Source organism: Mustela lutreola, chromosome 4 (genome assembly GCF_030435805.1).
Source record: "Mustela lutreola isolate mMusLut2 chromosome 4, mMusLut2.pri, whole genome shotgun sequence".
NCBI classification, from domain to species: domain Eukaryota; kingdom Metazoa; phylum Chordata; class Mammalia; order Carnivora; family Mustelidae; genus Mustela; species Mustela lutreola.
In genome coordinates this window covers 184857502-184881556 of record NC_081293.1, presented here as the reverse complement: position 1 = coordinate 184881556, position 24055 = coordinate 184857502, and the positions used below count along the sequence as shown (strand labels likewise).

General features: G+C 52.2%; 2 protein-coding genes across 2 annotated transcripts in view; one reads left to right on the top strand and one right to left on the bottom strand.

Moving 5' to 3' along the window:
* Positions 1–4183, top strand: part of LOC131829798 (solute carrier family 23 member 2-like) — a 51627-nt gene extending 47444 nt beyond the window's left edge. The window contains exon 12 of the mRNA XM_059171924.1: positions 3140–4183. Within this exon, the coding sequence (XP_059027907.1) occupies positions 3140–3159 (20 nt within the window). The 3' untranslated portion in view covers positions 3160–4183. The remainder of the gene's footprint in view (positions 1–3139) is intronic.
* STRA8 (stimulated by retinoic acid 8) lies at positions 757–23438 on the bottom strand. The gene is made up of 9 exons (XM_059171933.1): positions 23332–23438; positions 15953–16181; positions 13646–13721; positions 12981–13065; positions 10975–11196; positions 9876–10161; positions 5655–5728; positions 3951–4062; positions 757–955 (listed from the first exon to the last, which is right to left on the bottom strand). Exons 1-9 carry the CDS (start codon positions 23394–23396, stop codon positions 881–883), a joined length of 1224 nt encoding a protein of 407 aa, XP_059027916.1. The 5' UTR covers positions 23397–23438; the 3' UTR covers positions 757–880.
* Between the last annotated feature and the right edge of the window lie 617 nt (positions 23439–24055).

The window sequence follows — 24055 nt, the reverse complement described above, 5'->3', positions numbered from 1 at the left end:
GACAATGCAAGCTGGAATGTCCATCAGCAGGAGAGTTGCTGCTCGGGTCTGAAGGCGCTTCCCTCCCCCTTGTGGGAGGCCAGTCTCCGGTTCGATTGGATCTTCCAACTGACTGGATGAGGTCGACCCATTTCAGGGAGGCTAATGGCTCCATATTTATTCAAAGTCTGCCGGTTCAGATGTTTATCTCACCGCACTACACCATCCTAGAAACATCGAGAATCATGTGTGACCAAGTATGTGGGTGGCCTGGTCAAGCTGACACATAGACTCTACTGTCCCATGCAGTGTGCGCGCCCGGGAACCTTGCCAGAAAGCACTCAGAACCCGGCAGGAGCGGGCTTGAGCTTCATTTAGGTACCAGAAGAGGCAGATGAAGCTCGTTCTACCCTGATGTCCTATAGCTCCTATAGCACAGGCATGGTCAGCACACTTCCTGGGCTGCCACAGCATGCATGATGAGCCAGGGGCCCCTCCAGAACTCTCTAGAACCCACCAGAACTATGCTCCAAACCCAACCTTTGCCAAAAGTACCTGGTGTCATGGTACCTCTGGGGACAAACCCTGCCTGTCCTTTCTTGAAAGGCCCATGGACTGGGCTTCAGCCAGGCTGCACCAGGTCCCCCTCAGTGGGAGCAAAGGAAAAGCAGGTGTTTACCTCGCAGCGGGCCAGGTGACCTGACGCCAAACAACTCTGAAAGACTGACACAGAGCCACACTACTTTTAAAGCCTTTATAATACAGAACCTCAAACCAACAAAATGCTCTGGGACATTCTGCAATATTCCGGAAGGGGGAGGTGGGTACAGCCTTGGCTGCCGGCATTAATACTTGGAAACTGCCCACCGCCTTCACCCCGTCCTGTCCCAGCCATTCCGTGTCACAGATCTTCATCATCAAAGGTCTCCAGGCACCTCAGCATTACCAGCTCATCGTCAATGGGCTGGTCTGGTTCCTGCAAAACATAGGGTGGCAGAGGATCAGCGTGTAGTTAAGGAACCCAGGCCCCAGGCATGTGGGACAGCCCCGACATCTTCCGCAGAGTCTACCCCGTCTCTGGCTGCACCTTCTTCTCCAGCTTCCGGCCAGGAAGTAAGGGCTCTGGGCAGTGGGGCGGGGGGGGTGGGGTGGGGGGGTGGTGGTGTCCCATTTCCGTTTCATGCAACTGCCACTTTCTATGATCTTCAGAAAGGGTTTTCCTGGACACAACGGAACTGGATTCTTTTCCATACCGAACACTTCCAGAATCCCATAAGACAGAAGGGAGACCTCTCCAAGCTTTACCCAAATGCTCCTCGGTGGAGGACAGCGAATCACACCAGGGTGCCCGCCAAGGGGATACCACACAGCTGTTTGAAATAATAGGAATGAGATTGTTCTCTGGGGGATATACTATTTAAAAAGAAAAGAGGGGGCATCTGGGTGGCTCAGTCACTTGTGTCTGACTCTTGGGTTCAACTCAGGTCACGATCTCAGGATCGTGGGATCGAGGTCCCCCCACCCCCCTTTTCAGGACCTGTGCTCAGCGGGAGATCTGCCCGAGATTCTCTTTCCCTCCTGCTTGTGTCCTTTCTCTCAAACCTTTAAAAAAAAAAGCTAGTACAACATAACGAGTAGTGTAGGTTCTCATTTGTATTTGAAGGATTATATAAACCTCTGCAGGTTATCTCTGGGTGGTTGTCCCGAAACTAGTAATGGTGATCGCTTTGGGGAAGTGAATGGGCAGTCAGGAAGGGATGCTGGTCGGAGAGAAACTGAGTTTTCTTTGTATTTCTTTTGGTAACTTTAAAGTTTTAAAGTAGGTATGTGGGTTAACTACTAATTGTTTAAGAAGTAGCTCTACGTTATTTAATTCCCTTTATAATGATCTTCCACTGACTTCTCTGACCCCTCCATCACCTCTTCCCCTAAAAGGGTGTTCCTGGGTTTAGCTCTTCCTGTATTTCCCCATCTTGGCAGAAAATGATCCCTATAGTTTGTCATAGGTTGGTCCCCTGGGGCCCTGGGAAGCGTCCCGAAACCCAGTCAACCATCCCATGAATGTGGGACCTGGTCCCGGGGGTGACCAATGGCCAGGTTGGCAGCAGGGGGTCTCTGGGAAAATCACATGGGCCCCCTCATTCAGGGTGAAGACCAGAGCAAAGCTTGAGAAAAAGCAGAGTGGAGCGCAGGGGGCACCAGGAGGCCAAGAGTCCTAGGAGGGACGGCCCGTGAGTCTCTGTCACACTGACTGCTTGAATGTTGTTCAGAATGGTCCAGTTCTCTAAGCCCCCGAAAATGGTGTCTGAGGCATTTTTAAGCTACAGGGTTGGGAAAGCAAGAGGCTGAGAGAGGTGCCTGCTGGTACTGGGTGCTGAGATGTGTTGAATCGTATCCTTCCTACCCTGATTCATGCCCACCTGGAACCTTCTTCGGAAACAGGGGCTTTACAGGTATAATTAGCTAAGGACTGCAAAATGAGCTCCTCCTGGGTTTAGGGTGGGCCCCTCATCCAAAAGACCGGTGTCTTTAGAAGAAGATGAGAGGGCTAGAGAGACTCCCAGAAGGCCTTGTGAAGACAGGAGGCCCTGGTGGGAGGGATTCAGCTGTGAGCCGAGGCCTGCAGAGGACGGCCGGGAGCCCCCGGGGCTAGGAAGAGGCAAGGAGAGACCTTTCCTCGAGCCTTCAGAGGTGCCAGCACCTTCATTTGGCCTCTAGCCTCCAGGACTGTGAGAGAAGCGTTTTTTGTTGTTTTAAGCTACTGTGTTTGGTCATTTGTTACAGCGGTCCTAGGTACTGTCCAGGAGCTGGTTAAGGTTTCATCCAATGACCTCGTGATGCTGATGGGGGAGAGGGTGGGGAAGAGAATGAGATTTTCCTCACAGCACCGCATAGCCAAGGCCAGGGGCCTCCCGCACCAGAGCCACCCGGACAGCTTGTTCAAAATACAGATTCCTGGGGCCCTGCCTTGCAACAGTGAACGAGAGTCTGGGGTGCTGGGGCTTCAGGAATCTGCGTTTCCAGTTAGCTCTCAGGACGACTGAAGTTCGAGCATTTTACTTTATTTGGATACTCCAATCCTGTTTGAGCTTGCTTTTCTACTATATTCAGGGAAAGGAAGCAGGGAAAGCAAAGACTGTCCTGTTACTCTGTTCCACAGGCTTCGGGAAGGTGGACTGACATCCCTGTGTCCGGATGGCCAGGGAAGGACCAGACGGCCAGCCAAGGGCTGATGGGAGGTGGGGAGCAGCCAGAGGGGGGCCCTGGGCTCCAAGTGGAGTCGAAGTGGACCTGGCAGAGGGAAGCGAAGGATTCGTGGGAAAGGCCCAAATTATACTTTGATCTGTTGGAAAGCTGCCCCAATTACTTTTAGACAAACCTTGCCATTATTACTGCTTTACCTTTTTAAAGAAACAGTTGTATCTTTGCTGAATTAGTAGAGAAAATCCTTGGCTATGAATCTGAAAGGGTCTGTCCCCTTCAGGCATAACTCTCCTTCCCCCATGGAAGTTTCTGGGATGTCCCTTGTAATCAAGACACAACCAGCTTTGGGGAAGTGGAAATTAATACCCTTCAAACGCGGAGGGCAAATATTAACTCAGGGTCTCAGAAGACGACAGGACAGCGTAGCCTCTTGGAAACGAGTCACACAATGTTGACAAATGCCTGCGAAGAGTCAGGTCCCTGGGATCTGATCGACACTTCCGGGGACCCCCTGTCTCAGTCCTGCCCTGGAGACCATCTGTGTGCCTCTTCCCTCAGTTTCCCTGGATGTCGCCCATCCCCCAGGATGTGTCAGGCGGATGCCCACCATCCACGGGACAGGCCGAGAGAACAAAGGGACGTCTGCCCCCAGGGTGAGGTGAGGGGAGGTGTGAGGTGAGGTCCCGCTGGTGGGGAGGCCTCAAGGGTCCTTCCCGCCATCCTAAGGGAGGTGAGACGAGGTCTCCTCGCGCTCTGCTCTGTCCTACCTGTTTTAACTGAGGGTTAATACAGCAAAGGCCTTTAAAAAAATCGATGATCTGCATGTAGAGCTGAAACTTCTCCTCCGGATATTCTGGGATGTGGCTGGCAAACACCGAACTGACGACAGAAAGGGGAAGAGACAGCAATCCTCAGAACCCTCCTCTTTGGCCTCTGCTGGCCCCCCCTAAAATTCCTGGATTACAGCGTGAACCAGGCACTCATAAACACCCCGTAAACAGCTTCCGTGTCACGTTTGGAACCCACGGGAAAAGGGAGACCCTGGGGAGACTGGCTCCTATGCCCTAATTTAGTGTTCTGGGCTGTGGCCTGTGGAAGAAGGGCAAAATGGCCTCTCTCCCTCAGAGTCCCCCTCAGAGATCCACGCCCCGCGGTCCTGGTCCCTGTGGCTTCCCGGAGAGCTCAGGTGGCACAGGCCACACTGGAGCTCAGTCCCCTGAGATGTCCCCCTTCCATGGGGGGGGCAAGCCCCGATGATGCAGGGAGGTGGCCTGTGTGGCAGGCTCCTTCCCCCGGCCTTCCTGGGACCGGGGAGCAGCCCCACGACGTCAGGAGCCTGAAGTGCTGGGACAGCCTACATGTTGACCTCACATTCTCTCAGAAGCGGGTCCCACTAGCCACATAGAAACCCTCTGGCACCAATCCCTGCCTTCTCCAGGGATAGCAGAAAACATTTTCCAGTAGGCCGTTTCCATGTTCCATCAGCAGGGCAAGGAATTCCAGATCCTGCTTGGCAAGTACACTCTGGCCACTTCTTACCAAAGTTCTCACGGCTGGAGCCTGGCTCCGAAATAGGAAAGTCCACCTCCAGCCCATTTCAGCAAAACCAGACCCCACACACAGCTGACGGGAGTGGGAGTCACCCCCTAAAATCACTTTGGAGGGTTTGGGGGAGTCTGTTGAGGCCGGATGGAGCTGGCTACTTGTGGGGAGACAGGCTGAGGTCCGGTGCCCCCCCACCGCCCCCCGGGCAGCCAGGTGACCAGGGGCTGCGTGGCTTCGGAGGAGAGTGGGGTTAGTCGTTGGAATATGAGGACAGGAATGTCTCCTCACTCCCAAAGCAGGAAAACAAAATGTTCAGGCCTTTTTCAGCCTTCTTAAGGGTCTGTGCCTGCAGGCTCTAAGCCCGCAGCTTTTCAAATGGCCGGGGAATTTCAGTGCTAAACCAGCCCGGTCTTGCCTCTCCCCATATCCCTCTTTGTGTCTCTCACTCCACGGGGTCAGCTCTCCCCTGCTCCCTTCTTTCCACCTCCGTCCCCAGCAGCCCCTGCAAAGCAGCTTCCCCCTGCACGGCTCAGAGAAGCCCTCCGCTCAGGGCGCAGGCCCTGTTCTGTGTTGGCCCAGGCTCTCCATGTCCCAGAGCCCCTGCCCAGCTCTCAGAGCAGATGCTGTGGCAATGCCCACGGCCCCCTCCCTCTGGGCAGATGGAGCATGGAGACAACCCACAGCCCATAACCCGCTGCGTCTCCATGCTGGGCCAGGATGGGAGAGTCTCCTATTCGCAAAAGCCCCACACTGAGTCCCCCCCACAGACAGCCGCACAGTCCTAGGCCCAGCCCGCTTTGAACCACAGACAAAGTGGATCTCTGAGAACTTCATGGAATTCTGCACCCCTCTGCGGGCAGCAGGGGAGCAGCTCCTAAACACCCCAGCTGCCCCCTCCCCAGATTGTGTCCTACCCCCTTCCTCACCTAGAGCTGGAGGTACTCGGAGCCTCGTTTTTGTCCAGGAAACTGGCCACATCGAAAGCATCTTCAAAGAGTATCTGGAGGAAGGCACAGAACATGGTCAGAACTGCAGACCAGCGTTTGCTCTGGGCTGCTGGCAGCGATGAGGAGAAAGGCTCTGTCCTTCACCCTCGTTCCCAAAGGGTGGGTGGAAGCTGGGGCCCAAATGCAGGGTCGCTGTCTGGTGACCTTCCCAGGCAGTACCTAGTGAGCTCTTGTCTGCCCAGAACAAACCAAGACCCCAGAGGTGGTTACAAGGGATGGAGAAGCCCCCGGGGACTGTGGTCTCTCTTCCTTCTTCCTTCCTTTTCTCTTTTCTTTTCCTTTCTTTTTTCTTCTCTTTTCCTTCCTTCCTTCCTTCCTTCCTTCCTTCCTTCCTTCCTTCTCTTTTCTTCTTTCTTATTTTTTTAGCGAGAAAGTGTGCAAGCAGTGTAGGAGGGGCAGAGGGAGAGGGAGAGAATCCCAAGCAGGCTCCATGAAGTGAGGAGCCCAAAGCAGGGCTTGATCTCATGGCCCTGAGATCATGATCTGAGCCAAAATCAAGAGTCAGTCACTTAATGGACTGAGCCCCCCAGGCACCCTTAAATCTCTTTTTTTTCTAGAAGGTGGGAGCTCAGGCATTCAATGCAACAGCCAGAGCTTCCGTGTACACCAGAAGAGGGCTCATCTACACCTCCCAAGAAGCAGAGGCTCTTGGCGCCCAGGATCCACAAGCTAGCAGTCTCGTGCCAGGACAGCGGGATAAGAGGTTGGTGGTTTGGGGTTGGGCTGCAAGAGAGCCAGCTCCCAGTCCTGCCGCTCACTAAGCTGTGTGACCTCGGGCAAGTGACCTCGTTTCTCAAATCCTTCTCCTATACAAAGGGAATCATAACAGAACCTACCCATAGGGATGTTGCAGGAATTAAATAGATGAGTTACGTGAAACACCGGGCACATAATAATGCCCAATTTGTTGGCTATTATTGAATATTACCAGCTTTATAAAAGAGACGCATGTTTATTGGGCAATTTTGGAAAATAGAAACAGATAATATCATTGAGAAACCATCCCAGCCAGACAGGTCCATTGCTGACACACTGACCTATTTTCCTCTGGTCATTTCCTGAGGCATATTATAGCCTGTATTTCCAATTTTGCAATCTTGTTATTTAGATGGTTTTTCAGTCCTGCTTGGCTTTAATTCTTGAAGACTATTAAATATTCCACAGGAATGTGATATACATTTAGGGAATATGCAAGATTTAGCAAATAAATATGCAGGGTGCTGAGTTAAATTTGAATTTTTAGTTAAAGAATGAATCATTTTTTAGCATGAGAATGGGCCCAGTATTGCATGGGAGGTTCTTACATCCAGACTCTCACTGGGCACACCTCACTGTGTCATCCTGTTTCTGAGCACAACCATCCGGAGAAGAGGAGAGGGAGCTCTCTGGCCCCAAGTTGGCAGGTTCTGGCAGGTTCTGGCAGGTTCCACAAGGTCTCTCCTGTCCCCTTATCTGGGACACACTGCTCTTTCTCTGGAAGTCTTGTGTCTGTCCTTCTTGTCTTCTCACAATTTGCTTCCCCTGAACTGAATCCCCTGGGACTCGGGCCATGTAGGTGGCCCTTCTTCTGATCTTCTGGACATTTCATGGTGTCCTTCTTTTTAATATCACTTTGTTCATCTTGAAGAGGATCTGGAAAGAGGCCACTGAAAGGACCAGTCCAGAAGCTCATCCATCCAATGTGTGTGCTTCCCCAGCAGGTCTGAGGCTGGGTCCTGGGCCCTAAATTCCTGCCTTAGCCAATCAACCACTGAAGTTCTGGGCCACCATCCTCACCTGTACACTGCCCTCTTGCCACTAGCCTGGGAGGGGCACTGCCAGGCTCCGTGGTCGTCCCGGAGCGCCCAGCACACTTATGGGGCCATGCTTCTCAGAGCCTCCCGGCACAGCTGTCCCTGCACACAGGGGCCCGCCCCAGACACCACCGTCCTGCTGTACGACCTCTCTAGATGGACCAGGAGCTACAGAGGTTTCACTGCAACTGATCTGGAAGCCAACGTGGGAGTAGCTGTGTCTCTGTCCCTGCCCTGCGCAGAACCACACTCTGTCCTGCTTACCTTGTCACTCAACCCTGGCTTGGCCCAAGCTTGGGGATGGTGGTGTGGCAGAACTCTGATCCGGGCGCAGCCGAGGGACTGCTGCCAGCTTTCCCCAACAGCAGGAGAATGGGAGCCCTCAGCCATTCCCGAAAAAGGTAAGAGAAGCTGCTTCCATGATTTGGGGACATGAGACGGTGGCTTGGGTCAGCTCTTTCTTGAGGAAAAGTTCGTGCTGCAAAGGCGCAAACACAGGTTCCAGTGGGACAGACTTGTCCGCACATTTGGCAGATGCTTTCCTTTTGCTTTGTGTGAGCCTCTGGGAAAAGGCACGTCAGGGTACAAAGACATCCAGGCCGGCTGACATGGGCGGGGGTATGAGGTCCTTAGCTGTTGCTTTCCTGGCCCTGCTTGGACAGGAGGAGAGCTTAGGTTCTCTCCTGGTAGACCCCACAATAGTGGACAAACAGATGAGAAACCACAGTCCCCGGAGGGACGGCTGGGGAAGGGGAGCAGAAGTGGATGACTGCTTCTTGTCTGAACAGGGAGTTCCTTCCAGCGATGCCCTTGTCCACTGGTCACCGGGGCTGCCTGTTTAAAATGCAGGCTCTGAGCTGCCCCCTCAGGAACTCTGATTCAGTGGGTGTGAGGTATTAGCCAGATACCTGCCTCTTTACTAAACTCCATTTAAGAAGCATCAGGGGAGACGGTGAAGGTTGACCATACACAGGTGACCAAAGGGTACAAAGATTTGAGAAATTCTGTGGTGAAGGAGATCTAGGAGCTGGGCCTCCTGGATAAGTCACCCCACTCGTTAGGCTTCATCTGTCAACCAGCAGCAGTGGACTGGGTGACTGGCATTCTGTTGTTCTTCAGGCCCAGGGCCCTGAGGGCTGGGAAAGTTCCAGAAGGACGGGCCTTTCAGGGCTGTTCCCCAGGGTCATGGGCACTAGGACTGTGTCTGGCTCTAAGGGTCCCCAGAGAGCCACAGGACATCTCCTGAAAGGGACCACCCACAGAGGGGCGTTTGGGAGGTCAGGGCAAAGCGGAGTGGAGGCGTTTTCCTGGTGGAGGCCTGGGTACTGAATGTCCTACAAGGCACAGGACAGGCCCGGAGAGCGAGGACCTGCCTGCCCCAGGCTGGAGAAGCAGGTCAGACAGACGTGGCCCTTGTGGTAGCCGCAGGCTACCTAATTCCTAATTCTGGAAGTGCAGCTGAGGGGCCCACACAGATCTCAGCACTGAGTGACCCCCCTCGGGCCACCAGACACACGGCACTGCCGTCCATGGCTTCTGACAACTGGAGCTCTGAGAAGTGCGTTTGTGATGAAGGTATGGCTGCCTCTCCACGTGCATTCCTCTCCCTTCACTGAACGGCAGCAATGCTCTCTGCCATGGGAACTGACCTCCTCTGAGGGTTTGGGCCTGACGGGTCCACACACAATACTGTCTCCATGATGTCAGTCATTGGCTCAGTCATCTGGCCTGTTCTGGCCAATGAGAGGACAGGAGAGGTATGGCAGAAATTTCTGGAAAAGTTCTTCCTTGAGCCTTAAAAACAAGCCACTGGAATCTTTCTCTCTCTGACCTGACGTAGAGGAGGAGGGATGAGGGCTCGGTTGTTCCCAGCTGCCATTCCCCAGTCACGTGGGATAGGGAACGTAGGGAGGGGAAACAAGGTGAGAAGCCAGGTTTACGATGAGGCAGAGCAGGGAGAGGGGAAGAACCAGGTCCATTTTGATGTCCCTGAGACCAGCAGGAAGCCCTCCTGATCTTGGGCCCTCCCTGGCTGTGAGAAGTACGTTTCTGCGTGGTTTAAAAAAGCAAGAAACTTGTAGTCAAAATAATCCCAACTGATACAACCTTCTAAGCCTTCTCTTCTATAATCCCCATGGAAAGGTCCAGAAGAAGGAGAAAAAGAAAGGCCATTCTGTGGTTGTGGAGTTTACGTCAGGTAAATCAGAAACTCACTGTGGGAGTCAGAATCCAACCATTACCTCAAACTCGGTAAATGACCCCAAGCAGATCCCTGGTGCCTCCAGGCCAAAGGTGACCGAGTCGTTCCTGCGCCTACCTCCACCCGGCCCAGAGAGGGTCTGCTCACCTCCTCCGGGGTGGAGACGAGAGAGCAGCTGGCGCCTTGGCTGTCAAACCCACTGTCCTTCATGCTGCCGTCGGCACAGGCCGGCTCCTGACAGGCCCCGCCAAGGCCCTGGAGGTCGCTGTGCCTTTGTGCCCAGGCCTGCAGGAGACTGGCCTTCCTCTCCTCAGAGAGGTTCTGCCACAGGTGGGAGATAGCAGCAGAGACAATGGGGAGTGTCACCTCGTGTAAGGAGACAATCCCGCTCTCGATCAGAAGGTCCATCGTCTGCTTGTAAAAGTTGAGATACCTGGAACAGAAACAGCGTCATCTCCCAGACCTGAAGCCAGTGGCCGAAGGTCCCTCCCCAAGCCATCTCCTCAGGATTCCGTTAGCAGGCTGTGGCCCACCGCACATGAGCCTTGCCACAGCTCTGTGGGTTACCAGGGGCTTTGCCTTCCTAGTCTGCCTGCCGCTGACCCTTGGAGAGCAGGAGCCATCAGGGATGACATAATTCTTGTCCCTGGGTCCTTCCCCAGAGTCCCCATGGAGCTCTCTGCCTGACAGAAGAGAAAACTAGGAGTGAGGCCTGCTCGGTTCTCAGTCCATGGGAAAACCACTTCAAATTACAAGCCCTATGAATGTGCCGACACATTCTTGTTTTACTTCAGGGCCTGAAATTCAGGCTTAGCTGTGGAAGGACCCTCCTTCTATTGGGCCCCTACCTCCAGAGGCCAACATGGCCACCATGGGTCTTGGGTCTGCAGAGAAGCTGTGCATGGCCCTCTGAGTTAGTCATTCACCTTGTTTCTTACTATGAGACCAGGAATACAGGTAGGGCATGTGTGTTTTCATTATCCCCATCAACAGTTCCTCCAAAGTTAACTCCAAATAGGGAAGTTTAAGGAAGCTTAGTGTATGTGTTGTACGATGTAGCTTCAAGATGATTTCTCTAGTCCCTCTGCCAACCTCATCCTCAACCCCTCCCATATGGAAATTCTGGAGCTTCCTTGATTATGGATCTTGTCCGAGAGTGAACTGAGGACACTGTGTGCCTCAGACAGAGCCTCTGTCCCCTTCCCCACAGGCTCCATGTGAAGCCACCCTTCCCAGCCGTTCACACCGTTCAAATTCCATGAGGTCCGGCAGCAAGGTGACTGGGGAGTTTAAGAGCTCCACTTTCTTCTCTTCCACCTCCTCCTCTTCTTCCTCTTCCTCCTCTTCCTCCTCTTCTTGGTCTTCCTCCTCCTCGTCCTCCTCTTCCTCCACTTCAGCATCCTTCCCGACTGCCTGGATTGGGCACCAGATGGCAGAACCTTTCTGCAGAACCTTATTTGAGACCAGGCTAGTGCGAAAACAGAAACAAGACAACTGCGAACTAATGCTCCTCATGAACACCAACACTGAGATTCCGAACACAATTTTAGTATTGGGACCAAGCGGGGCTCATCCTAGGAGTGCAAGATGGCTGGTTCAAACATTGAATGTCAAGTAGTGGAACTCAACAGAGCAACAGGCTAGAGAAGAAAAACCATACGATCATCTCAACAGATTCAGAAAAGCACTCAGCAAAATGCAACATCCATTCATGACAAAAACTCTCAATAAACTAGAAGTAGAAGGGAACCTCCTCCACATGATAGAGGAAACCTACAAAAAACCTAGAGCTAACATCATACTTGACAGTAAGAGACTGAATATTTCTCCGCCTAGGTCAGGATCAAGACAAGGATGTTCACTCTTACCACTTCTATCCAAAATCGTACTGGAGATCCTCACCAGTCCAATAACGGGAACAGAAGAAATAAAAGATAGATTGGAAAGGCAGAAGTCACACACAAATATGGGACTAGAACTAAGAAGGGTGTTTAGCAAGGCGGCAGGATACAAGGTCAATAAAGGAAAACCAATAGTGTTTCCACATATTAGTGATGGACAACTGGAAATTGAAATTTTAAGAAGTACCACTTACAACAGCACCCCAAACATGAAATGCTTAGGTTTAAACCATAAGTTCAGTCTGAAAAAGAAAGAGTGGATAAGTTAGACTTTATCAAAATTTTTAAATTCTGCTCTTCAAAAGGCAGTCTTAACGGAGCAGAATGGGGGGTGGTGCAGTTGGATAAGCGCCCAGCTCTTGGTTTTGGCTTAGGTCATGATCTCAGGGTCTCGAGATCGAGCCCCACGTCACTCCATGCCCAGAGTTTGTTTCAGATTCTCTTTCTCTCTTCCTCTGACCTTCCTGCTCATGCTCTCTCTCTCAAATAAATAAATAAATATTAAAAAAAAAAAAAGAACGGAACGACATGATATAATTTGGAAAACCAGGACTTGTACCCCAAATCTCTTCATCCTGATAGGAATAATCCCCAAGGAGGTATCATGTTGAGTCAAAATACAAGTGCACCAGAAGAAAACCAAGGAGGATCCTTCTTAAAAGAGAAAAAAAAATTTTTTTCCATTTCAGAGCAGAGGAAGCCTTTCTGTATTCTCCCAAGCCTAAGTCACGGGGGCAGGATGGCAGATTAGACTTCATTTTTTGCATGGCCGAAACAACAACAACAACAAAAAACAAAACATCAAAAGCAAAATAATAAAACAAACGACCAAGGGATAATTATTTGCAAGTCATGTCCTAAAAGAGAGCTAATTTCTTGGTACACGTAGAGGGCTTCTACAACTATGTGAGAAAAAGACCACCCACCCAACAGGAAAATGGGCAAAAACAGTCACAAGAAGTTCCCGGGAAGAAACACAAATGCTCTTGAACAAAGGCACTGAATTTCCCTCACAGTGTAATTAATTAAAATTTAATAATTATGAAATGTAATCTGTTCCCGAGCTGATGCCATACTTTTCATTGTTGCGGGTTTAAAATACTGATAGTGAAAAATCCCGATTATTATGATTTTAAAAGAAATTTAGCCATTCTCATGTGGGCCCACGATGTTAAGTATTGGTAAGATTTTAGTATGGGATAAAGCATGTATCTTCAATCGGTAAGGAAAAGATGGCTTACGTGATGAGTGTGGCTGGGATCAGTGGCTAATCATTTGGGAAACCCCAATGCAACTGTCCGCCTCACTGAGACCACCTTGCCCATCACGAGGTGACGCTTGGGAGTCTTACCTGGGGTTGCCAGAGTACATGCTTGCGTATTCGGCCTTAACCTCCTCTAAGCTATTTGCATTCCCATCCTCCAGGTTGAAGGACTCTGTTGGGAAAGTGAAGGCAAGGGTCACAAAGGGGGAAGTGTGGTCTTTGTTAAGTCTCTCCCGCCCTCACTATCCAGGTGGACTGTGAGTGGTCCCTGAGCTCCCCCAGATTCAATAAAAGGGAGTCAAGGGTCCAGTTTCCCCTCTCCTTCTAGATGTGAGCTTCTTGAACTGGCCCTTTTCCATAGACACTGAAAATCCCATTCAGAGCTCAGTTTCCACCAGTTTCTGAGACCCGCCTTCCCAGGCCACCGCCTGTCCCAGACTGAGTGCCAAGAAAGGGAGCCATGTTTTTGGCTTTGCTGTTGAGTGTGACAAGCACCGGCTGGTGTCCTCTCTGGTCTCTCAAGATGGGATCAGGTACCTGACAACATCTGTCTGTCCTGCCAGACTATAAGGTCCCCAGGAGCGGGGGCATGACTCTCCTTGTAGCCCTGGGCCCAGCCCAGCGTCCGGCACACAGTAGGCACGCAGTAAGTGTCTGTTCACTTGGCCTAAGGCACTCTCTCTGCTTTCGATGGAAAAACCAACCATACTTTCTGTGGGAGGAGATGGGGGTGACGGATGGGGGTCTATTACCTTTCAGCTTCAGCAGATTATCCAAGGTTTGTTCCAGCTCCTGGATGTGGTTCTTCGCCTTATTCAAAACCTGCCACTGAGGACAGAGACAGACGCTGCTGCAAAGCCAGCCTTCCACCCCCAGTCTATGGTTTGAGGGACACAGGAATCCATTCCCGGTCTGAGGCCATCCTCCCTCAGAGGCGAAGCCACATTCCTTGACGTTGTCAACAAAAAGGGTGGGAAGCGTGTTCGGACGCACAGAAGTCATGAAGTTTAATTTGTATTCTGGAAATGGTTCTCCCAGAAATGGGGAATGTTTAGAAACAAGCCGTGTTCTGCAAACTACTAGGGCTTCTAAAGGGCAAGCAACCATATACACATCTCTTCGAAGGTGGAATGAACAGGGAGTGAAGAGCATCTCCGAATGTGGGGGGGTGGGGAAGCAGAGACAAACATACACAGAGGGAGGAGGAAGTGAAGACACAGGGAGAAGGTGGCCATGTGATCAGAGGGCGGCATCTCTAAGCCATGGAACGGTGAGGAATTGCCAACAAACACCCGAGCCTGGGAGGCAGGGAGGGCTTCTCTCAGAGGGAGCGTGGCCCTGTGGACACCTTGATTTTGGACTTGGAGCCTCAAGTGTCCACCACAATAACTTTCTGTTGCATCAAGCCGCCCAGTGTCTGGTATCTTGTTACGACAGCCCTAGGAAACTGACAGGACCTGCTTACACCTGACTCCTGTAGCTCAGATCCTGCCTTCTTGGATCTTACAAAGGCAAAATTCAGGGTTGTCCCTCCAGCAGGACCGAGACAGGAAGAGAACAGAGAGAACTCCTGGTCTGTGCACTGTTTCCCAGCTGTGCCGTTCTAGGCAAACGGTTTGACTTCCTGACGCCTCCGTTTCCTCATCTGTAAAATGGGGTGATCTGAATGGAACGGCAGGGACTAAATGAGCGAACATGCTGGGAAGCAATGCTAACACTTAAACCACTCTGATGGCGCCACACCTTTGCACACAGCCACCTCATGAGAGGCCACCACAGGCTCCTGAGGACCCCGTTACTATCGTGCCTGTTTAACAGACGCGGTAAGTGAAGCCTGGCCCGGAACATGTCTCCCGAGGATGGAGGCCAGTCCGCCAGGCTTTCAGCCACCACGTCGTGAGGTACAAACCGTAGCAGGTGCAGGTGAGTTTTCCTCTACATTTACTTCCATTCCTTCCTTCTGGGCCCTGAACACATGGTCTTTCTCTGGTTACACTCCCAGTCTGTGTGCACTTCTTCACGGGCCAGTGACAGCGACTTTGGGGTTTTCCACGGACCCCTGGGAATAGGCAGCCTATTCCTGTCCATCCAGGGGACACGGCGCAGACAGGCTCTTGGCCCTAAGCCCCTTCACCTGGCTCAGTAGAGGGATTAGGAAGAGCCCACCCCACACCTCTCACCTTCCACGCCCTTCTACGAGAGCAGGTGGGAGCTCTGCTCCGATTCTTTTGGTGGGAAAACGCTCACACCCCTACCTGGTACCTTGCACCCAGGGGCTCGGGGGGCCACCACTAAAATCAAGACACATTCCCAGATGCCGTGGCTCTGGGCACGAGGCCCGGAGCTGGAAACGGAGGCTCTTCTCCTCATCCTGCCCCCAGCCAGGCTGATGCATCCTTTCTGACTCCAGTCCCTCCTCTGTTACGAGAGGGTGGGGAACAGGCTCTCAGAGCCCCCTCCCCTGCTGGAAACCTCCTGTAACGCTCCTCCAATGATAGGAGCTCATGCCTTCCAGCATCACCCAAACCACCTGGACCTTCCTCCGTGCTCTGACAGAGGAGGAAGAAGTAGGCACAAGAGGGCAAGAAAGAAGCCACAGAAGGATAGAGGTGAAATCTAGAGCAGGAAAAAGTAAATGCTGACCTGGAGAGCTCCAGTGCCTGCAGAAGAGACCTGGTTGGTGGACAAAACCAAGCTGCACGTGTGTGTGTGTGTGTGTGTGTATGAAAGAGAGAGAGAGAGATGGAGATGGCAGCGTCCAGAAGCTGCTGCTGGAGACTCACCCCGTCCACTGGAGGGCGAGGCTGGCCAGTCCCTATTATTTCCCTTCCAGTGCCAGGCCTGTCTGTCCCAGGTGGGGAAGGCCCAGCTCCTGCTGTACCCACATGCGGCCACAAACAGCCGATCGGAGATGCCCACAGCGGATCCCTGACCCACCCGGGCTGCCACCCTTGGGGAGGGGACAGTGGGAGTGGGAGCGGCGGGCCAGTCCTCCCTCCCCTCGCCCCACAGTCCCTCCCTGTCTGGAGACTGTTTCTCTCACACCCAGCTCCCCATACCTTCGAGGCTGTGAGGTCGGAATGGGAGTAAACCGTTTTCCTGAGGCTGCTGAACAGCCCTGCCAGGGTGGCTCGGTGGCGGGCCTGGGACAGGCGTCGGCGGGCCACCCGTGGCTCGAGCTCCTGTAGCTGTGCCAGGGGCCAAGGGGGCGCTCTGCCACTGGGGTTTCCGCCTTCTCCGGAGGTCGCCATGGGAAGCTGCAACGTAATATTATCCCCTTTGGGGGCCCTAAATAATAAAGATGCAGTGTTAAAGAAAGAGGAAGGCAAGATCGAAGGAGAAAGAAAGGGGGTATCATTCCCAAGGAATGGGGCCCCAACCAGTGAATACAATCAATAACAGATACACAATCATAGATGACAAAAAATCCATTATTTGAACTGGACTCCTAGAAACACAAACCACTCCTATTTGACTCAACAGTCAAAGGGTGCTGCTGCTTCAGACACGAAAGTTTCCGGAACACTGCCGGTAATCACCAGACACTTGTTAGTTGACAGGCGGTGGCCAAGTCTGTGCGACGCTGAGCAGGCCCGTGCCCCACCCACTCAGGGCTTGCCCGCCATGGGAATCACCCCTCTGTGATCTGAGTAGCGGTACACAGGTATTTATACAAAAGGAGATCCATCTGTGTTCCTTGGAGTCATGAACCTTTTAATATATAATATTACATATATCTGATAACTCAAATAGAAGAGATGCAGCCTTCTACCTGTGAAAACAAAAAGTCACATAAGGACAGAGAAGTGGGAGCAGGCTTGCCTTGTCCTGCTTCTAGTGGGTTCTGAAGATGATACTTATGTGGTCTCTTGTCCCATCTGAGTTTACAAACCAGGAGCCCTTCCTGAGGAGAAGCCATTCCAGGGCTGATACAGAACAGTTTTAACAGAAGACAGGGACCCTGCCTTTGGGTGCTCACCCCACCACTCAGAGGACAGGCAGCTCTGTGAACAGAGGGCCTGCATCTTCATCACCCCTGTCCCCTGCAAGAGGTATTCAGGGGTTTTGAGTGAATTAGAACGGAAGCCCTCCGCTGGGTCCACACGGCCCTGAGCTTAGTCCGGCTGCGTGGGGACCATGCACGACCTCAGCCAGGGCCTGCCATTTCTGATGTGTGCCAGTCCCCTGGGGGGCACTGGAGGAAATACATAGGCCCAGGCCCCACTTCAACAACACCGGCTCTGAATCTCGTGGGGTAAGCCCAGGCATTTGGGGGGCAGCCTGCTCCCCAGCTGATGCAGCCATGTTCACAGTTGGAGCCACTGCGAGGCGCACACAGCGACGCATCTCTCCGCGAACCACAGCTGGGAGCTGGGAATGGATTCTCCTCCGTAGAGGGAGGAGCCAGGGAGGAGGCTTGAAAAAGCTTTCCCGCTAAACTCTGGGGGGAGAATTCAGCCACAGAGACAGTGAAGCTGACCAGGCAGTGTGGGATTTTAAAACACTACTTAGGATGGGGCGCCTGGGTGTCTCTGTTGGTTAAGTGTCTGTCTTCAGCTCAGGTCATGAGCCCGGGGTCCGGGGATCGAGCCCTGCATTGAGCCCCACATCGGGCTCCTTGCTCTGTGGGGAGCCTGCTTTGCCCTCTCCTCTGCCTGCCACTTCCCCTGCTTGTGCATGCTCTCTGCCAAATAATTAAACAAAATCTTTGAAAAATAAGATAAAGCAAAACACCATTTAGGGCTGAAAGCGAATCTCCTACGAACATTTTACTCTCTTCCAGCGGCGTATCTGCCCTCGCTTTGCTTCTCAGAACAATGTCGGAAGGTGGTGAGTGAGTGCCGCTGTGGGGGGTCTGCCCTGACCTTGAAGTTCCTATAACATTTATTACCAGCAAAGGCACCATCAGCACGTGGAGGGCAGCCGCGGACTCCATGCAGGCCCATCCAGCTTGGGGACACATCTTTAAAGGGAGGCAAAGCGAAACAAGGGAAGTTTTGAACGGCCTGGAGAGCAATGGGAACCTTTTGAACCTAAGAACATAGGTTTTCTTTATTTGCTTAAATTTGGGAGAAATGAATGTGCCTGGACCCCAGGGAATTTAGGTCGACGAACAGAGGTAAAAACGCCATGGTTCTCCCAAGATACAGAATTCTCTAATGAACTCAGAATACTGACACCAAAGGTCCCGAGCTTGTGGGGAATCTGGAGTTCTCGAGGTGCCGATGTTGATAATTCGGTTTTCCTCCTAGGCTCCCACCCAGACATGCTCCATCCCAATTCCAAAATGGCTGTGTGGTTTCAGTCCTGCGTAAGTGTGCAGCTCCCTGCCTCTCCCACAGGGGACAGACCCTCCCATTACTTCTACCCCAGGGGACAGCGTTCACTGCCTGCCACTGCGGGTGAGGATGGTCCCAGATCATTCTGCCCACCTCAGCCCAGAGTCAGAAGCTCTTGAGGTGGGGGGTGGGGGGGGCAAGCCGCAGGGATGGTGAGACGTATTAAAGCAGCTATTAAGCCTGACATTAAGGCTGATAAGACCTCACACAGTTGTAAATGTCTACTCCTAATTGCTGCATCCTGCTCTCTGCTAGGAACGATCTGCTGTGATCTCCAGAAGGCATTCTTCTCGAGGTATCTTTGCGGACTTGTGCCGGGGACCTGACGGGAGCTGAGGTGGGTATTTTTCAGACCGAGCTCTTTGCCGCCATCAAACAGGGGGGTCTGTGCCGTCTGCACCTGTGACCTGTGTCAAGGGGTGACTTGCCCAGGAATGAGTACCAGAGAAGCCACAGTCTCGGTGGGGAGGGGAGGCAGGACCCTCCTTCTGCCTTTTTCCCATGTTGGCTCTTTTGCTAGAAAAGAGAGAACTGGAAAAATGAGGTTGAGAAGGAATGTTTTCTTTAATACAGAACAAAACAAAACCTTTTCTCTTAAATGTCCTGTGCGGGTGCCAAGCGTGCTAAGGAGAGAATATAGTCTGAGCTGTCATCCCCAAGGCCCGGAAATCTGCATTTTAAGAGCAGCCACCGCCCCCCCCCCATTTTCCCTTCTCTCACTACAGCAACAGAAACATGTGCTCTCCTGCCCACCACCCTCTATTCTGCGGCCCATTGCCTGTCCTCACACTGGGGACGCGGCTCCTCTCTCTGTCCCCCACCCCTAGTCTCTACCTATGGAGAGCCAAATTGTCCTTCAATACCTAGGGTCGGGCCCATCTCCTCTAAGAAGTCGCCCAGTCCCATCCACACCAGTTTCTAACTTAATTTTGTTTTGACAACAAATGAGTATGATTCTTGGTCAGGATTCACATATCCAGCATCTAAAATATCCCTCTCCAGGTCGAGTCAGAACAGGGTAACGACAGGAGAGGATTAAGAAAAGACTCTGGGGGCAGGGAATAACAGCTCGTCTGACCCAAACCCAAAAGACTGCTCTGGAGCCTAAACATTAGATCTCTTGAATTCAGTTCTCAGCCAGACTCACAGTGAGAAGCACGCATTTGAGAAGTTTAAAAAGCTTTGGGAACACTGGCCAGTTGTCCCAGAAGACGGCTGGGGAGGGCTTACCCAGGGCAAGAACATGGATATCCTATTCTGACTCAGGAAACCTGCCATGTTCGGAGGCTGAGTTTGAATGTCTGGGCAAATGGAATATGTGCGAATCTAGGGAAGTCAGTACGGAGCTGGTAGGTGGAGGGAAGCTAGTCTTAAGGACCCGCCGTGGGTGGGGTGATGTCTGATGCCACACCTGGAGATGGTGCCGGCTAGTGGGATAAACTGGTGTAGGGAAAGGCAGGCTGGAGTGGGGACTGGCTCAAGATCTGGGCTGTAATTCCAGCTCTGTGTTAAGCAGACATGTGACTTTGTATAAGCCAAGAAGCCTGAGGTCTTAATGTCTTTATCTGTAGAAAGGAGGGGAGAAAGCCTTTCACAAGATTATAGTTTAAACTCTTCAGCCTCTCTAAGGCCATTGTCAGGATTCTATGACTATCTGGGGCAAAGGCACAGGCGGCTCATATCCCATGAGACATGGATGGAGCCCAGAGCTGTCCCCTAACTGGTCCCACAGCAGCGTGGGAAGCTGCATCTGCAGGAATTCTGGGCGCTGTGGCCCCAGGGACAACTGTTCACTGGATACTTTCTCTGTGCAAACCCCATTCATTCTTCAGGAAACTGGGGCCAAAGATTCTAGGCATTTCAGAATGTGCAGATCTCTGATATATATTCCCTTTTAAAAGCTCTTTACTGTGTCCAAACCTGTTCATCAGATCAGCGTGCTAAGCACACTCTTCAGTCTAACAAAGTCAGAGGACCGCTGCCTCCATGCATTCTTCTGGAAAGAAACTGTGATGATTCACATGGTCATGCCTTATCTTTTATTATTTCTCATCTATAAGGGAAAGCATACTTTCATTACCAAATACTTAGGTATTAAAATGCCGCTTAATACCCACTGGAGCTGACATTTTTAAAACTCCCTAAATGAATTTTTTTTTTTTAATATGACCTCACCCTCTCTGAGACTCAGAGAAATTTTCATCATTTTTAAGCGCCACTCCACAAAACATCTGAGTGTGGTTCTCTTCAGCAAACCCTAGGCAAACGTACACAATACGCTGGATAATGTTTTGCAACCCACAGGCATCTTCCTTTGGTTCATTATGCTTATGAGACCATGTCAGAGAAAAAATCCAGAATCATCCTCAGAACGGTCTGGTTTGTGGTGGTGATACAAACGCTCACTGTAAGCCTGGCCCCAGACCTCAGTGGTCGCCCGCTTGGATCCGCAGGCATGGATCCACGGCAGGTACGGGAACAAGCACATGGCCAAGGGCATCTTGCCAAAGATGCTCAGGCACGGGACCTGCAGCGTTTAGTCCATGCTCATGCACCGAGGGAGGGAGGCGGGCTCCCGGGCTCACGACGTCCCCCCTCCCCGGACATGCGGGAGGCCACCCGAAGCCCTGACACACATGACAGTTGTCCTGAGGGCCAGCCAGCCTGGGAACTATGGCTCCGCCCTGGCTGGGAGACAGACCTGGCTCCTGGGCACTGGGTGCAGGCCAATCAGAGCGTGTCTCTGGCCCCCACAGCCAATGGGGATGCTCGGTGGCGGGCCAATGAGGGTGCGGGCCGTGGAAGCAAGAAAGTAACGAGTTGTCTGCAGGGGACGCAAGAAGGGAAAGCTGACCTTCTCACCTTGGGGTGGGGGTGGGGGTGGTAGCTCCCTTTCAGGTGGAGGCGGTGGGGGTTGGGGGGGACTGCCTCTGCCCCCCCCAGGTGCCCCATGCATCCTCTTTGTGCCCACAGAGGACAGAATGGATATCCCCTAACTGGTCCCACTCAGCTGGCATGGAGCCCAGTTTCCTCGTCTCTCAATTGGGTGATGACACCTACCTTCTAGAGTTACCTTGAGGCTTACAGAAGACAGCTTAAATACGGGGTCCAGAGAACCAGGGGCTCCCCATGTCAAGGGAAAAGATGCAGACATGTAGGTGGGAAGAGAGCAGATGCATGTAGGAGAGGGGCCCAGGGGAATGATGTCTTACAGAAGGTAAGAAACAACTGGGGACGGCGCATGAGAGCCGTTGCACAGAAGAGAACGTCCAAAGCTCAGATTAAAATAGCAAGAAGAGGTGGAAAAAGGAGTCACTCTTTGGGACAAGAGGAAGCAGGTCGTGTTCCAATTTAAGGAGGAAAAATTCCTTTTCTCCAAACAGAGAATATACTCTGGTCTTTTGGCCACTTTTCGCTGGATCCCCCTGCCGCAGTATTTCCCGGTGGCCTAACATTGTCCCGAGGGTCCACCGCATCGGCCAAGTACGAGGCCATGTATGAGGAGCACCGGCCGGGCAGGCGCCCCCTTGCTGTTCTCTGGGGGTGAACTACCTCACCCCGGGGCAAGGGGTTACACAGGGGTCAGGCGCCCAGCAGAACCGGCACAGGCTTTGGGGCACGCGGATTTGAATCTGATCCGGAGCGCCCTGGCCATGACTGTGTGGACCCTAAGTGAGCCCTACCTGAACCTCGCCCATGGGGCACCTGCCATTCAGAGGACCCTCCTGAAATTCAGCTGCAGTGAGTGGCAGACTAATCTTTAAAAGGCTTTTGGTGGACCATTAAATTATGTGTTATGTCTAAAGAAACTGTCCCATCGAAAGCACCTGCGATTTCAGGGTAAGTGTAAAAGGTTCATTTCAATCCAAATTCCACTTGGGTTGAGGCCCTGTCCCTTCTGGCTCTGGGGCAGCCTTGGATGCAGGGTCTCTGAGCACCCCTGAGGAGCTGCTTTTCCCCCTCTGCCCCCACTCCCTGGTTTCTCTCCCCTGGTCCTGCTCCTGGCCTCCCACCACCAGCCCACCCACAGCTCTGCTGGGGCCCCCGGGAGCAGAGGCTGTGTCCTGGAGAGCCTCATCTGGGCACTGAGAGGACACAGAGAGGTTCAGAAACCTACCTGCCCCAGGTTTTTATCGAATCACCCCTCCCCAACATCATCCTTCAACCGCTACCACACACACCTGCCTCCCGGATGTGCCCCACTGGGGGACAGATCTGCACCCAGAAGAAAATGCAGCCCTGGGACAAGGGGGTATTACTAAGAGAACTCCTTACCTGCAGCCACCTGATTTCTTTCTTGAAAATGGAGATCTCTGTCTGCTCAGCCAACCTTCCCCACAGCTGTGAGGAGGAAGGCTCTGCTCATGAACCCTGGTACCTCCTGGTGGCTCTGTTCGGTTTCTGATACAATCACAGTTCTCCCCGGCAACATCCACACACGCTGTCACCTTTTGACCCTGACCCCTCCCTACCAGTGGCATAGATCCCACCCTGAAATATCTCTCCACAGTGACAAAAGATCCTGCCCTGAAATATCCCCCCTTACACAGCAGCATAGATCTTACCCTGAAATATCTCCCATACATGGTAAAATAGATCCACTCTGAAATATCCCCCATAGTAACACAGATCCTGCCCTTGCAATACCCACCTTACCCAGTAGCATAGATCCTGTCCTGAAATATTCCTTCACAGTAACATACATCCTGGCCTGAAATACCCTCTTGCAGTAACATGGCTCCTGCCTTGGAATATGCCCCCACCATAACATAGATCCTGCCCTGGGTGGAGGGTCGGGGGCACTCCCACCTCCTGGATCCAGCTCAGCACCAGGTCCACTAGCAAAGATCCCTGCATTAATGCCAACCTAGTATGGCTTCCCCTGGTCTGTGCCCCATGGCCCTGACTTTCTGGTTGGAAGGACAGCCTATGTACTTCTTCCTCATTGCTGGTTTTTATCCACCTCATGTGATAAAGGGCAGGGGCCTTAGACTCCACCATTTTTCTTATCCTTCAAATGAAATGAGAGAGTGATGGATTGTGTCTTGAGTCTCTACTATGTTCCTAGTCCTTATGGACAAGCCTGTGAAGATTCTTACCTCCATTTCCTGGATGGGGAAGCCAAACGCAGAGAAGGGCAGTGATTTGCCGAAGGTCCGCACATCTAAGGTTCTTTTGGGTTCTCTTCTCTGCATGCCTTTTGGGGGTGATGGTTAGTGAGATGAATATCAGCTACCTGAGGCCAGAGAGAAATTTACATGATAAGTTTCAGAACAAAAGACCCACAGCTTTGAACCAAGGTTTGTGGCTAGTGACTCTTAGGGAGGGATGAAAATCGTAGAGGTCAGCAGAAGGGCATACTCTCTGACTCCAGGTAAGGGCTCTCCTTTCTGCTAAAAGAAGCCTGGAACACAATCCCAGATGGGCTTTTGCCTACCATCTCCTTGGCACAAGGCCAGACTTTGGCTTCCGGGAGAGCCTCTGGATATAGTAAGCTCCTTCATGGGATCAGGATTGCTAAGCCAGCGTGGCTCAACCCTTTCCAGTAGGAGAGCTGATAGAGGATTCCCAAGACATGTCCTAGGATGAGAATTCCCACCCTCCCCTGACCTCCAGAGTAAAACTCCCAAAGGCTCAGAGCCTGTCATCATGACGCAACACCAACTTCCAAGGAACCTCCTTCTGAGATTTCTATTTTAAGGACTTAATGTATATGAAAATGTTTTGCAGTGTAGAAAGACCTGTACAAATACTGATAAAGAAAGTTGCGGCTTGAAACTATAAAATTCCTCAGAGAAGATGTAGGGGGAAACCTTCATAACA

What these genes read in the sequence shown, in the direction of transcription:
- STRA8 (XM_059171933.1), bottom strand. Translation starts at nt 23,396, where the DNA reads ATGTGCGGACCTTCGGCAAATCACTGCCCTTCTCTGCGTTTGGCTTCC. An exon ending in CCGAGTACCTCCAGCTCTAG is followed by an intron (nt 4,063 to 5,654) that starts GTGAGGAAGGGG and finishes TTCTGTCGTCAG; the next exon opens with TTCGGTGTTTGCCAGCCACA. An exon ending in TTAACCCTCAGTTAAAACAG is followed by an intron (nt 956 to 3,950) that starts GTAGGACAGAGC and finishes TATGTTTTGCAG; the next exon opens with GAACCAGACCAGCCCATTGA.